Source organism: Heterodontus francisci, chromosome 36 (assembly GCF_036365525.1).
Source record: "Heterodontus francisci isolate sHetFra1 chromosome 36, sHetFra1.hap1, whole genome shotgun sequence".
NCBI classification, from domain to species: Eukaryota; Metazoa; Chordata; class Chondrichthyes; order Heterodontiformes; family Heterodontidae; genus Heterodontus; species Heterodontus francisci.
The window spans coordinates 46,036,135-46,050,123 of NC_090406.1; the positions used below are offsets into that span (position 1 = coordinate 46,036,135).

Below are 13,989 nucleotides of genomic sequence, written 5' to 3' on the forward strand. Positions count from 1 at the left end.
GCCAATTCTTTTCAATCTGTGACCTCTGGTTGCCACCCACTTGCCAGAGGAAATAGGAGAAGTCGGGAAAACTATCAAAATGCCTCATACTTCTGAATACCTCTATTAGGTCTCCACTTGGCCTTCTCTACTGTAAGGAGAACAATCCAAGCTTCTCAAATCTCTCCACATAATTGAATTCCTTCATTTCCTGCTATCATCCTGGTAAGCCTCCTTTGTACCCTTTCCAGGGCCTGGACATCCTTCTGAAAGTGTGGTGCCCAGGGCGGCACAGTGGCGCAGTGGTTAGCACCGCAGCCTCACAGCTCCAGCGACCCGGGTTCAGTTCTGGGAACTGCCTGTGTGGAGTTTGCAAGTTCTCCCTGTGTCTGCGTGGGTTTTCTCCGGGTGCTCCGGTTTCCTCCCACAAGCCAAAAGACTTGCAGGTTGGTAGGTAAATTGGCCATTATAAATTGCCCCTAGTATAGGTAGGTGGTAGGGAAATATAGGGACAGGTGGGGATGTGGTAGGAATATGGGATTAGTGTAGGATTAGTATAAATGGGTGGTTGATGGTCGGCACAGACTCGGTGGGCCGAAGGGCCTTCAGTGCTGTATCTCTAAACTAAACTAAAATTGTACACTATACTTCAGCTGACGGCTAGCCAGAGATTTGTAAAGGTTTAAAATTATCTCCTTGTTTCTGTGTTCACTGCCCATATTCATTAAGTTAAGTATCCCATGCGTTTTCTCAACTGCATTCTCAACTTGCCGTGTCATCTTCAAAGATGTGAGTATGTACCCAAGTCCCTCTGTCGTTGTATTGCCCTGAGAATAGGACCATTTAGATTATACTGCTTCTCCATGTTATTTCTACCAGAGTGCATCACTTCACTTTTATCTGCATTAAATTGCATCTGCCATGTATCTGCCTGTTTTACCAGTCTGCCTCTTCCCCCTGAAATCTGCTACTGTCAAGGTTACTATTTACTATGTGGTCAAGTTTTGTATCATCCACAGATTTCAATATTATACTCCCTATACCCAGTTCCAGGTCATTTATATAAAATGTGAAAAATAATTGTCCTAATACTGACTCCTGGGGAATTCCACTGCATTCTTCTCTCAAGTCTGAAAAACACCCATTCACCACTACTCTATTCCTTCTATCCCTTAGCCAATTACATACCCATGTTACCTTTAATACCACGTACTTCTATTGTCCAAATAATCAGATAATTTAGTGATATGAGTGAGGGATAAATATTGGCCAGGACACTGGTGAGAGCTCTCCTACTCTTCTCTAGTCAGATAAACATACCAAGCTGCAAACTTTCTAGTTGTCATGCTCTTCGTTGTTGCTGCTGGAAAGAGAACACAAATAACTTTTTTACAAAATAAACCAGATTACTAACTTCTTTAAAAAACCAAATGTTATTTTTACAAAACCAATTAATTTCCAGATGATGTATTGGCCAGCAGTGATCTCTTACACCCAAACCACCAGCTGCCTTGTTTTTGCCAGCAGTTCTCGTGCTTCCTGTAGTTAGGAATCAAATTGACCGTGCCAAACCATTAGGAAGATTGCTGCCCACTCTGTGACTTGTAATTTCACAGCATTAAAGCAGCTGTTGGTTTAGTCAAAGCAGATCTTTAATGAAAACACTGCTTTCAGTAAATGGTTGTGTTTTCCACAAGATGTTCATTTGTGTGGAGGCGGGGGGGTGGTCTGATGATAGAGCCTGTTATATTGATTCTGTGAGGAAGGGCAATGTATTTGTGTAGCCAACAGGGTAGGACAGTACAGAAATAAACAACCAAGTTGAGTTTTCAAAAATATAGCCCACTGGCACTCGGTGTTCCGGCTCACAGGTCAAGAACGAGGTATTGAAAGGCTGTGGGCCTTTCCAGACTGAGATCCCAGCATGTCACCATTTTCAGGAGGAATTGGGCAGAGGAAATTTGGGAGTAGGAGCTATTTTCACTTGTTGCTGAGAAGTTAATTTTGTTTTCTTGGTATTATGTTTCTGTTCTTCCAGTCAGGAAAGAAATGTTTCGTTTATGTAACATCTTGCAGATCTTCAGAATGTTCCAAAGCGCTTCACAGTCAACAGTGCGCTTTGAACGTGCAGTCGCTGATGTTTTGTAGGCAAATGTTCTTTAGCATCTTAATTATTTTTGACTTCGTATGAATGTCCCTTGTACTAATATTGTTTGAAACTTACTCTGACACTTGTTTGCCAGAAGTAAAATTGTATAAGCAGGTTAAAGGGAAAGGGGGTTGATCAGAAATATTTCTGTCTTGCTTGTATATTTCACAATAAGAATAGTCTTAACTTTTCATTCAAGGAAACATTTGTTGCCAAGCTGCTGGAGTTCAGCATGAGCTGCTCATCTGATGGGTGCTTCACATCCAGCAGCAAGTGTCCCACTGCGAAAACAGTAGCATAGTTCCTGGCTCAAGATGCCAAACCTAAAAGCTGATTGAAAGTTTTGATAAGGGCTGACAGGGTGATAGAAAATATTGATCCACTTTAAAGTGATAGTTGGAAACAGAAATCTGGGGGCAAAGAAATGGAGTTACTTAGTAATTGCTGCACATCGGTCTTTACCTAGGAAAAGGGGGGGAAGCTTACTGAGTAAAGAAACCCATTTTCTAGGAATGGCAGAGGAAGAGCTGGATAGCATGCATGTATTAAAGGATATCTAGTCATGAAAGGATTGCACATTTTGAAGTAAAAGATCCTGGTGCAAACAACTCGCATGCACAAGTCACAAAGGAGATGGGGACTGAAATTAATGAAATCATAGTTGATATTTGACTAAGTTCACCAGAGATTTCTGACGATTGGATAGTGGCTAACCAATATTTGTCATCTAAAAAGTGTCCAGAAACATTCCTGTAGGAGAGTATAGATGAATAAGTTTGTTATCTGTTGGGATAGAATTTGAAACAATCTTTAGAGGAATGAACATATGGGAAAAGGCTAATATATCTGTAAGTACATGAAATAACTAAGGTACCAGTCCACAATGCAAACTACTTCGCTTTTATTAATGCATTGAAAATCTGTATGTAAGCAAAGCTTGGAACAAAATTTGCTTCTGGCATAGAACTACACGGCAGCATGTTTCCTCCTGCTGTGAACCTACGGATATTGTTTCACAATGGCAAGTTTCTGATTAAAGTTACAAAATCAAATGTTGGTTCTTACTCTTTCAGCATTCTTGTTATGATCTCCAGGTAGTACTGGCAAATACTTTGAGCCTTTGTTTTGAATAAGAAAGCCTTGGTGCTGGAACGTGTTAAAGGGTTCCCTTTCTTTTTCGAGGCAGGAGGTAAAAGCAAATCTGTGGAATTGGAAGATGTGAAATTTCACCAATGTGTACGCCTCTCTCGATTTGAGAACGACAGAACCATTTCTTTCATTCCACCAGACGGCGAATTTGAGCTGATGTCCTACCGTTTAAACACACATGTAGGTATTTAACTGCACAGTGAGTCATGGGTGAGTAGTTAATAGGTCTGAGTGTGTATGAAGTGCAGCATGGAATCTGTCTGATGGGTTACAGGAAATCATTAGATGGAGATTCACAATTATCAATGGGCTATCGCAATCCAGTACATTGCCAGGTTTCTCAATAACTCACTCACAGTGATACCATCTCCTCGTCCATGTGGCTTTCATGACCAAGTGATAGGCCTTCGGATTGAGCAAATGGAGATTGCACAAGTTTGAGCGAGTGTATAATACCTGCAATATCAGTACTCTAAAGTCTTCAAACATATTTAAACCCGTAAATCTTTACTGGAAGCTTCTGCATAACAAAATCTCGTTTCCCTCATGAAATTTCTTTGATCAAAAGCAAGGAATATGCGAACTTTTTTTTTGGAGGAGTCAGGTAGAGGCTCTGGATTAGGAATGTGGCAGAGGAGAGAGAAGCTATCTTGTTGGGTGAGTTTTGATCATATGAATGGGTGGGACCATGCTCTTGGGGAGGGGGCTGTTCTTTGGGTTGGGACCATGGTCTTGGGAGGTGGGGAGGCTGTTGGTTGAGTGGTTTGTAATAGAGGCAGGGGGTTGCAGTGGGAAGCAATTCGATTGGGAAGGTTGCAATTGTGAAAAGATGAGAGTCTGGGTCTGTGGTATTGGTTGTGTGTAATGTCTGTTTAACCCCCTGTTCAAATTTTAAAAGATGTAGAGGCTTGTATAGAACAAAATATTCAACTGTGGAAAATCACTTAGCTTGCCCTGTTTTGTTTGGTTGGTAGGCCAAACATAACTGGTTTCCATAACTTTGATTTATAGAGCAAACTTTTGTGTATGTAGTCGGGCCTCGATAAGTGACTCTATGCCCTCAGATTGTCCGAGCACTGCAGTCAGTGATTAATCATGACTCCAGGTTTGATTCTGATAATGGGGCTTAAATGGCACCTCGTGAGTAAATCAATAGTTTTCAAACTTTTCTGTTCATATTCATAATCCAGGGAATCCGCTGTCTTCTCTCCTGAAATACAGTGCTACTACTCAAAAGAAAATATTACTACCATAATGGAAAGCAGTTCATTAGTTATTTTCTCCTGCATTTTGTTACTTTTTCCTGTATTTTTATGCACTTGTTGGTAGGTTACTTCTGAATCCAACTCTGTTAGCAGGTAAACAAATGCAGGCATAGATGTAGGATGCACCATTTTCAAGAACCCCTTGTGGGAGAATCTAGAACTAGGGGTCACTAATTAAAAATAAACGGTTGCCCATTTAAGACAGAGATGAGAAATCTTTTCTCTGAGGGTCGTATGTCTTTGGAATTCTCTTCCTCAAAATGCAGTGGAAGCAGAGTCTTTAAATACTTTTAAGGCAGAGGTAGATAAATTCTTGATAAGCAAGGGGATGAAAGGTTATCGGGGGTGGGTTGGAATGTGGAGTAAAGGTTACAATCCGATCAGCCATGAACTAATTGAATGGCGGAGCAGGCCCAAGGGGCCGAGTGGCCTACTTTTGTCCTAATTCGTATGTTTGTTACCTGGTGCTCACAGCCTGCTGTTTGAATGTCCCACCCCCAGTTTGAAACCCCATGGAACGTTTCATGCCCTAGCACCATGAATGGGCAGCAGATTGGTCCTAGTGAGCTCTGTCATGCTGTCACTGGTACTTGTGTACATTGAATTTATTGATTTTCTTTAAAGTCACTGCACCTGCAATTGTGAAATGGATTTGCTGCAGAGCTTGGTCAGAGTGTGGCTGTAAAGCAGTAGTACACAGTCATAATCTTGTATTAACCTGTGGACTTTCCATTTGGAATAGATGAGGACAGAGTAAGCCAGAACGACTTGTCTTTTTAAAGACCTATTGCCAGTGAAAAGTCACAGACGGTACTAATGCTGCTGCACCTTTTTGATCCCCAGGTCAAGCCTCTAATCTGGATCGAGTCAGTGATTGAAAAGCACTCCCACAGTCGGATAGAGTACATGATTAAGGTGAGCAATTTTTCTTCCCATGTTCAAAGCGATCAAGCGTCAAAACTCCAAATGGACCTTCAAGTGACCTTTCTAAAATATCCAACTCCTGTAGGAGTTTCAGAAACATGAAACCAACTGAGAAACGTCAGCTACAACCCACTCGAATTGAACTTAACCAATGACATTTTGTTAAGTTCTTTATTTATTCGTTCGTGTGATGTGGGCGTTTGCTGGCTAGGCCAACATTTATTGCCCTTGAGTAGGTGGTGGTGAGCTGCCTTCTAAAACTGCTGCAGTCCTTGGGATGTAGGTACACCAACAGTGCTGTTAGGAAGGGAGTTCCAGGACTTTGACCCAGCGACAGTGAAGGAACGGTAATATAGTTCCAAGTCAGATGTGTGGCTTGGAGGAGAACTTGCAGATGGTGGTGGTCCCATGCATCTGCTGCCCTTGTCCTTCTAGGTGGTATAGCTTGTGTGTTTGGAAGGTGCTGTTGAAGGAGCCTTGGTGAGTTACTGCAGTGCATCTTGTAGATGGTACATGCTGCTGTCACTGTACATCGATGGTGAAGGGAGTGAATGCTGAAGGTGGTGGATAGGGTGCCACTCAAGTGGCTGCTTTGTCCTGGATGGTGTCGAACTTCTTGAATGTTGTTGGAGCTGCACCCATCCAGGCAAGTGGAGAGTATTCCATCACACTCCTGACTTGGAACTTGTAAATAGTGGACAGGCATTGGGAAGACAGGAGGCGAGTTACTTGCTGCAGAATTCCTAGCCTCTGACTTGTTCTTGTAGCCACAGTATTTATGTGGCTAGTCCAGTTCAGTTTCTGGTCAATGGTAACCCCCAGGATGCTGACAGTTGGAGATTTAGCATTGGTAATGCCATTGAATGTCAAAGGGAGATGGTTAGATGCTTTCTTGTTGGAGATGGTCACTGTCTGGCACTTGTGTGTCGCAAATGTTACTTGCTCTTTATCAGCCCAAGCCTGGATGTTGTCCAGGTCTTGCTGCATCTGGACATGGGCTGCTTCAGTATCTGAGGAGTCGCGAATGGTGCTGAACATTGTGCAATCATCAGCGAAAATCCCCACTTCTGACCTTATGATGGAGGGAAGGTCATTGATGAAGCAGCTGAAGCTGGTTGGGCCTGCGGAACTCCTGCAGTGATGTCCTGGGACTGAGATGGTTGGTGCTCTGGTGCATTTACTGTACTTAGATTTCCGGAAGGCATTTGATAAGATGCCACATCAAAGGTTATTGCGGGTAATAAAAGCTCATGATGTAGGGGTAACATTTTGACATGGATAGAAGATTGACTCGCTAACAGGAAACAGAGTAGGCATAAATGGGTTATTTTCTGGTTGGCAAGGTGTAACGAGTGGTGTGCCACAGGGATCAGTGCTGGGGCCTCAACGTTTTACAATTTATATAAACGACTTGGATGAAGGGACTGAAGGTATGGTTGCTAAATTTGCTGATGACACAAAGATAGATAGGAAAGTAAGTTGTGAAAAGGACATAAGGAGGCTACAAAGGGATATTGATAGGTTAAGTGAGTGGGCAAAGATCTGGCAAATGGAGTATAATGTGGGAAAATATGAAATTGTCCATTTTGGCAGGAAGAATAAAAAAGCATGTTATCGAAGTGGTGAGAGCTTGCAGTGCTCTGAGATGCAGAGGGATCTGGGTGTCCTTGTGCATGAATCATAAAAGGTTATTTTGCAGGTACTGCAAGTAATTAGGAAAGCTAATAGAATGTTACTGTTTGTTGCGAGGGGAATTGAATACAAAAGTAGGGAGGTTATGTTTCAGCTATGCAGGGCATTGGTGAGACCACATCTAAAGTACTGTGTACAGTATTGGTCTCCTTATTTAAGGAAGGATGTAAATGCGTTGGAAGCATTTCAGAGAATGTTTACTGGACTGATGCCTGGAATGGGCAGTTTGTCTAATGAGGAAAGGTTGGACAGACGAGGCTTGTATCCACTGGAGTTTAGAAGAGTAGAGGTGACATGATTGAAACATATAAGATCCTGAGGGGTCTTGACGAAGTTGATGTGGAAAGGATGTTTCTTCTTGTGGAAGAATCTAGAACTAGGAGTCACTGTTTAGAAATAAGGGTCGCTCATTCAAGACAGATGAGAAATTATTTTCTCTGAGTGTTGAGTGTCTTTGGAACTCTCTTCCTCAAAAGGCGGTGGAAGCAGAGTCTTTGAATATTTTTAAGGCAGAGGTAGATAGATTCTTGGCAAGCAAGGGAGTAAAAGGTTATTGGGGGTGGGCAGGAATGTGGAGTTAAGGTTAGAATCAGATTAGCCATGATCTTATTGAATGGCGGAGCAGGCTCGAGTGGCCTACTCCTGCTCCTAATTCATATGATCGTATGTTTGTTTACAATCAAACATGGGAAATAGGAACTGGAGTAGGCCATATGATCCATTGAGCCTGCTTTTCAGTTCAGTAATATCATGGCTGAACTTCTACATAGCTCCACTTTCCTGCCCCATCTCAATATCCCTTGATTCCCTTAGTGCCCAAAAATCTGTTAATCTTGAATATACTCATCGACTGAGCATCCACCACCCTCCCAAATTCCAAAGGTTCACAATCTTCTGAACAAAGAAGTTTCTCCTCATCTCAGTCCTAAATAATTGTTCCCTTATCCTGATACTATGATCCCTAGTTCTAGACTCTCCAGCCGGGGCAAGCATCCTCTCAGCATCTACCCTGTCAAACCCTCTTAAGAATTTTATACTTTTCAAAGAGATCGCCTTTCGTTCTTCTAAACTCCATAGAATATAAACCCATTCTAGTCAATCCGTGCTCCTATGAGGAATCAGCCTAGTCATGGAGTAACCAGTTGTACTGGACTTTGGTGTAAGTTACACCGATAACTTGTCACATTTGTATAATTTTGGTGTCAATAATATGCATGTAGGATTGTACCTCTGAGTGCAGCACTGAATGTATAGACTTTATTGAATATGTTGCATCCTGGGTTTTCTCGTCTCTGACTGAAAGACATCAAAAGTCAGAATGTTTGATGAAAGGTCACTGACCTGAAATGTTAACTCTGCTTCTCTGTCTACAGATGCTGCCAGGCCTGCTGAGTATTTCCAGCATTCTTTTGTTTTTATTTCAGATTTCCAGCATCTGCAGTATTTTGCTTTTATATTATATCAGAATGTTTGTGTTTTTCTTAAAAAAAAAAACCAACTACTTGCAAACCTTGGGTACTTGCTCCCATTGCTTATTCTGGTTAAACCAACAGTTGGAGTAACTCGATATCAACTAATGGGCTTTGTCTCCTCTTTCTCCAGGCAAAGAGTCAATTCAAACGTAGATCGACAGCCAACAATGTCGAAATTCACATTCCAGTCCCAAATGATGCAGATTCACCTAAGTTCAAGACCACAGTGGGTAATGTGAAGTGGGTGCCAGAAAGCAGCGAAATAGTGTGGTCAATCAAGTCATTTCCAGTAAGGGTTCTTTTTAGTGTGTTCTGAGTGTGATAATGGTGTAGTAGAGATTGTTTTAAAAAGCAAGCCCTTGGAATACAGAAAGGAATTAAGTACTTTTATATGTGGAACATAGAAATAGGCTTAGACCAGTCAGTACCTGTTCCACCATTCAATTAGACCATGGGGGATGGCTCTGTATTTTAACTTCATCTACCCACCTTGGTTCCGTAACCCTTATTACCCTTGCTTAACAAAAATCTGATCAATCCATTTTGAAATTTTAAATTGACCCCCAAATTCAACAGCTTACTGAAGGAGAGAGTTTCAGATTTCCAATAAATACCCTTTGCGTGAAGAAGTTCTTCCTGGCATCACCCCTGAACAGACTAGCTCTAATTTTTAAGGTTATTCCCCCTTGCTCTGGATTCCCCCACCAGAGAAAATGCTTTGTCTCTGTCTCCCTTATCAATCCCTTTCATCATCATAAACAACTCAATTAGATCACTCTTTAATCTTCCATACACAAGGAGTACAAGCCCAGTCCATGTAACTGATATAATTTAACCCTTTCAACCCCATTGTCTTTCTGGTGAATCTCCAGTACATCCCCTTTTAAGCCAATATATCCTTTCTGAGGTTAGGTGTCCAGAACCGAATATTGATTGGAATAGATAGCTAACTGGCATGCTGGACAGAAAGTAGAGAATAGGGGTAAAGGGTAACTCTTCAGAGTGGTAGAAGGTAGTAAGTTGTGTCCCACAAGGTTCAGGCCTGGGACCAATCTTGTTGACAATTTATATTAACAATCTAGACTTCGAAATCAAAAATACAATTTCTAATTTTGCTGATGACACTGCATTGGGGGTGTAGTCAATACAGATAAAGACTGCAACAGATTATGAGAAGAAATTAATAAACTTGCAGAATGAGCATGTAATTAGCAAATTAATTTCAAAACCGATAATTGTGAGGTATTGGTAAGAAAAATAAGGTCACATATTACTTGGAAAATAATAGAGGAGCAAAGGTATCTGGGAATGCAAATACACACATCACTACAAGGAATGACACAGGTTAATAAGGCCATAAAAAAGCAAACCAAGCACTTTGGTTTATTTCTTTGCTAAACTTATCAAACCTTAGAGAGAACGCACTTGGAGTACTGTGAACAATTCTGGTTGCCATATTATAAGAAGGATATAGACTCACTGGGGAGAGTGCAAAAAAGATTTACAAGGATGATACCATAAATGCAAGGTTATATCTATCTGGAGAGGATGAACAATTGGGTCTCTTTTCTCCTGAAAAGAGAAGTCTGGGGGTGACCTAACAGATGTCTTTAAAACTATGAAATGTTTTGATAGGGCAGACACAATGAGTATTTCCATTTGTGGGGAAGAGCAAAGCTAGGGGCCATCAATACAAGATATTCAAGCAATCAAATAAGGAAATCAGAAGAAACTTCTTTCCCCACAGTATGGTGAGAATGTGAGCTAGCTACCCCAGAGAGCGGTTGAAGCAAATAATACAAATGTATTGGGGAAGCTAGATAAACAAATGAGGGAGAAGGGAATAGAGGGTTACACTGGTAGAGTTAGATGAGGAAGGATGGGAAGGCACTCGAGGGGAGCATAAATGTCGGCATGGACTGCTTGGGCTGAATGACATATTTCTGTGCTGCATATTCCATGTAATTCTGTGGATAATCCACACTTTAACCCACAGCGTTGAACTAAATGGCAATATGAATCAGCCATGTGCATTATGTAGAAATGGACCATTTGGCCCAGCAAATTTAGCAGTAAGTAATAGTACAATGAGCTGGTCCTCCCTTGTTCTGGAATTGTGAGCTCCAATTTCACTCCAGGCTAGTGTTTATTCTCCATATGAGCAGTAATCCTAATCCTGTGTGCCCACTCTGTTTCCATGTTCCTTTATTCCGTTTTCCTTAAACCACCTATATCCTATACGTGATTTCTTTCTTCATAGTTGTATTTCTTTGGTCCTCAGAATTATTTAGTTTGCCTCCTATTATAGTATCTGAAAACGTGGACACCGTTTCCTCCAGCCCGTTATGCATTAATATACACAGTGAACAGTCCGTGAGCAAGCTCTGTGTGATACGGCTACCCATTTCCAACCACTGAGAAACTGCCCTGATTTCCTACACTACATCGACTCACTTCTAACCAATTTTTAATGTAATTTGTTGCTCCCTTTAATTCCATGCCCCTTAATCTTTTCCAATAATTTCACGTGTAGTACCTTGTCAAAGGCTTTCTGAAGTGTATTTAAATGTCCTGTTGTCCAGTTTAATTATCTTTCGAATCACAGATGAAGAAGGCTATTGGATTCATCTTAATTCCCTATCTAGAAAGATCCTAGTCTCCATGATTAATGGTACTCATTTGTTTCTTAAGTCAGTCTGAGGTTTTTGGCTCCACTATTCAATATAGGAGTTGATTCCATGTGTTGATTACTCTTTGTGGAGAGCTTGCTGACCACAGTCCTAAATGTGCCTTTTACTAGTTTTAAGCAGTGTCTCCTTGTCCTGTTCTCGCAATCTAGTTTGGGGTAATTTTTCAGGTTTACCTGTTTCATACAGTTTGCTATCTTGTATCCCTCTATAAGATCATCTCCCAAATGCTCCTTTCCAGGCTGGAAAGCCCCAAATCTTTTCTGTTCTTTCCATATAACTCAGACCCTTGACACTGGTAGTCAGATCTGTGGCTTTTCTCTGCACAGCCTCTAGCACTTGTGTCTCAGTGCCCTGAACTGGACACATGACTCAAGACGCAATCTGACCAGAGGCCTGTACAGTTAGTTCACTTCTCATGACTTGGATCTACTGTTTTTTTCTCTGTACTCCAACACGCTATTGGCTTTGTTTGCTGCTGTGCATTGGCTGCACATGTTGAGGATTGAGTCAGCTTTATCCTTGGCTGTTTCAGAACTAGTTATCGCTCATTTTTCCTTTACTACTTGTATTAAACTTCGTCTGCTGCTGTCCTGCACACTTAAACCTTGTATCCAACTTGGTTTTATAGTTTCTCAGCTGCCTCTTGCCCATCCTTGGTTGACTTTTTTATCTATAAATTAGACCAATTTGCATAGGGTTTACGACGAAAGCTTGGAACCTGAATTTTAACAACGATAGAGTTTGAGGTTGGGTGAGAGTGGGGAAGTAATGGCGATTGTGCTCAGACGGGACAGTAGTAATGGGCTGCTCAGAAGTGTACAATAAATGTAATCGCTGTCCATGTCTGACTTGACTTTTCTTCTCCGTGGCTGCAGGGCGGGAAGGAGTATCTGATGAGAGCGCACTTTGGGCTTCCTAGTGTGGAAGCTGAAGACAAGGAGGGAAAGCCACCCATCAGTGTGAAGTTTGAAATTCCCTATTTTACCACTTCAGGAATACAGGTGGGTGCAAGATGCATTTTTGAACAGGAGATGGCACTATTTCCTTTGTAAGAACAGTTTGTTTATGATTTCTACAATCTCAGTTACATTACTCCCTCTGATGTCCCTCCAGACAGCTCTGGCTATACTTCTGACTCGCGCAGCAAGCAATTTGCACGAGTTGTCGTTGAGTTTTTCAGCTGTGTGATTGCTTTCCCAAGCTTCCACATAACCCACTGCAACCACAACATTTGTTAATGCAGAACTAAACAGTTCAACATTGAGGGTCATCTTAGATAAATCCTTGCACTCTCTTCTAATCATGCACCAGCGGGTGTGGTTTGGCATTGGAAGATAATAAAGTTGGCTTAAAGTCTGCCGACAGCTGTTTGGAGCAAGCCCAGAATTTGGTCCCAGCACGTGACAACTGTGATTACCCAAAGGTGGATTTGGAACAGTCGTGGCTTTTCACAGTGCTGGTTAGAAAAGATCCTTGCTTGTGTTGTGCTACCTGAATATGCAGCTATTGCTCTGAGATTGCCTGCAGCGATACTTAGGAATGGGAAGGAGGCCATTCAGCCCCTTGAGGCTATTCTACCATTGTTAGTCTGTCTCTGCCTTGGTTCCATATCTCTTAATACCCTTACCCAACAAAAATCTACCAATCTCAGTTTTGAAAGTTTCAATTGACCCTCAGCCTCAACAGCTTTTTCGAGGAGAGTTTTCCAGATATCCACTGCCCTTTGTCTGAAGAAGCACTTGCCGACAGCAACTAGATTTCCTTAATTGCAAAGAAAATGAACACAGATTGCAAGCGATTGTCACTTATCCAGACTAGATAAGGCTGTCCAACTCGTCAATTACGCAGGTCTCTTGCTGCACATTAATCTTCCTGTGTGAAGAGGTGCTACACTTTAGGCATATTACTGGTCCTACGTTATCTAATGAGAATTATTACCCTGGTTGTTCTGAACTACCTGTAAGTTCTGAACTACCTGAATTCAGTTTGCAGCCAGTACCCAGAGACACCCCAGGGGAAATCTGTACAAAAATATCAAGACGATTACAAACGTCATGTCTGTCTGAGATATTCTCTTGAGTTCAGTAGCGCTGGTCATTCTTTTGAACGATTCCTACATCATGTGTACAGGAGTGTGCCCTTACTACCCACTCGTGTAATCCAGGCTGTGACGATGGTCTGAGCTGGATATTGTGTCTTTCACGTGTGCCCTCCCTGACCTTTTGGTAGGCAGATTGAGAACACAATCCACAAGGCCAATTCACATCGGTAAATTGCTTGATTTTACAGACTGTAAGTGAAAACACAGAAACATTTAGAATCAAATCTTGCCTTACTCCAAATGATTTTGGTTCTTCTCTTACGATTAAGAAAAGAATAATTAAAAAATATGATATGCCTTCCCTATTAGTAGACTGCTATGGCTTTATCTGACCAATCTTATTCACTGAATTTGCCAAAATGTTTCTCGGCTTCGTGGCTGTTTTGTTAAGCAGCGAAATCTGTTCACCTCTTGTCTCTGTTAGCAGATCTTAACCAAACTGACATACATATATGTTCCTCTTGATTCGCTCCTTACTTACTGGGCAGGACACTTTTCCTGCCTAGGGGCTATCCATGAAACTGGCTATTGCCCATCTTTCTTTGCCCCTCCCCTCCTCCACTTAAAG

The 13,989-nt window shown here is 41.7% G+C and overlaps 1 protein-coding gene across 1 annotated transcript in view; it reads left to right on the top strand.

Annotated features, from left to right (window-relative positions):
- The window catches only part of LOC137351789 (AP-1 complex subunit mu-1), a 154,406-nt gene that overhangs the window by 54,893 nt on the left and 85,524 nt on the right, over positions 1-13,989 (top strand). The window contains exons 6-9 of the mRNA XM_068016620.1: positions 3,315-3,457; positions 5,386-5,457; positions 8,761-8,919; positions 12,196-12,321. Coding sequence (XP_067872721.1) covers positions 3,315-3,457; positions 5,386-5,457; positions 8,761-8,919; positions 12,196-12,321 — 500 coding nt within the window. The remainder of the gene's footprint in view (positions 1-3,314; positions 3,458-5,385; positions 5,458-8,760; positions 8,920-12,195; positions 12,322-13,989) is intronic.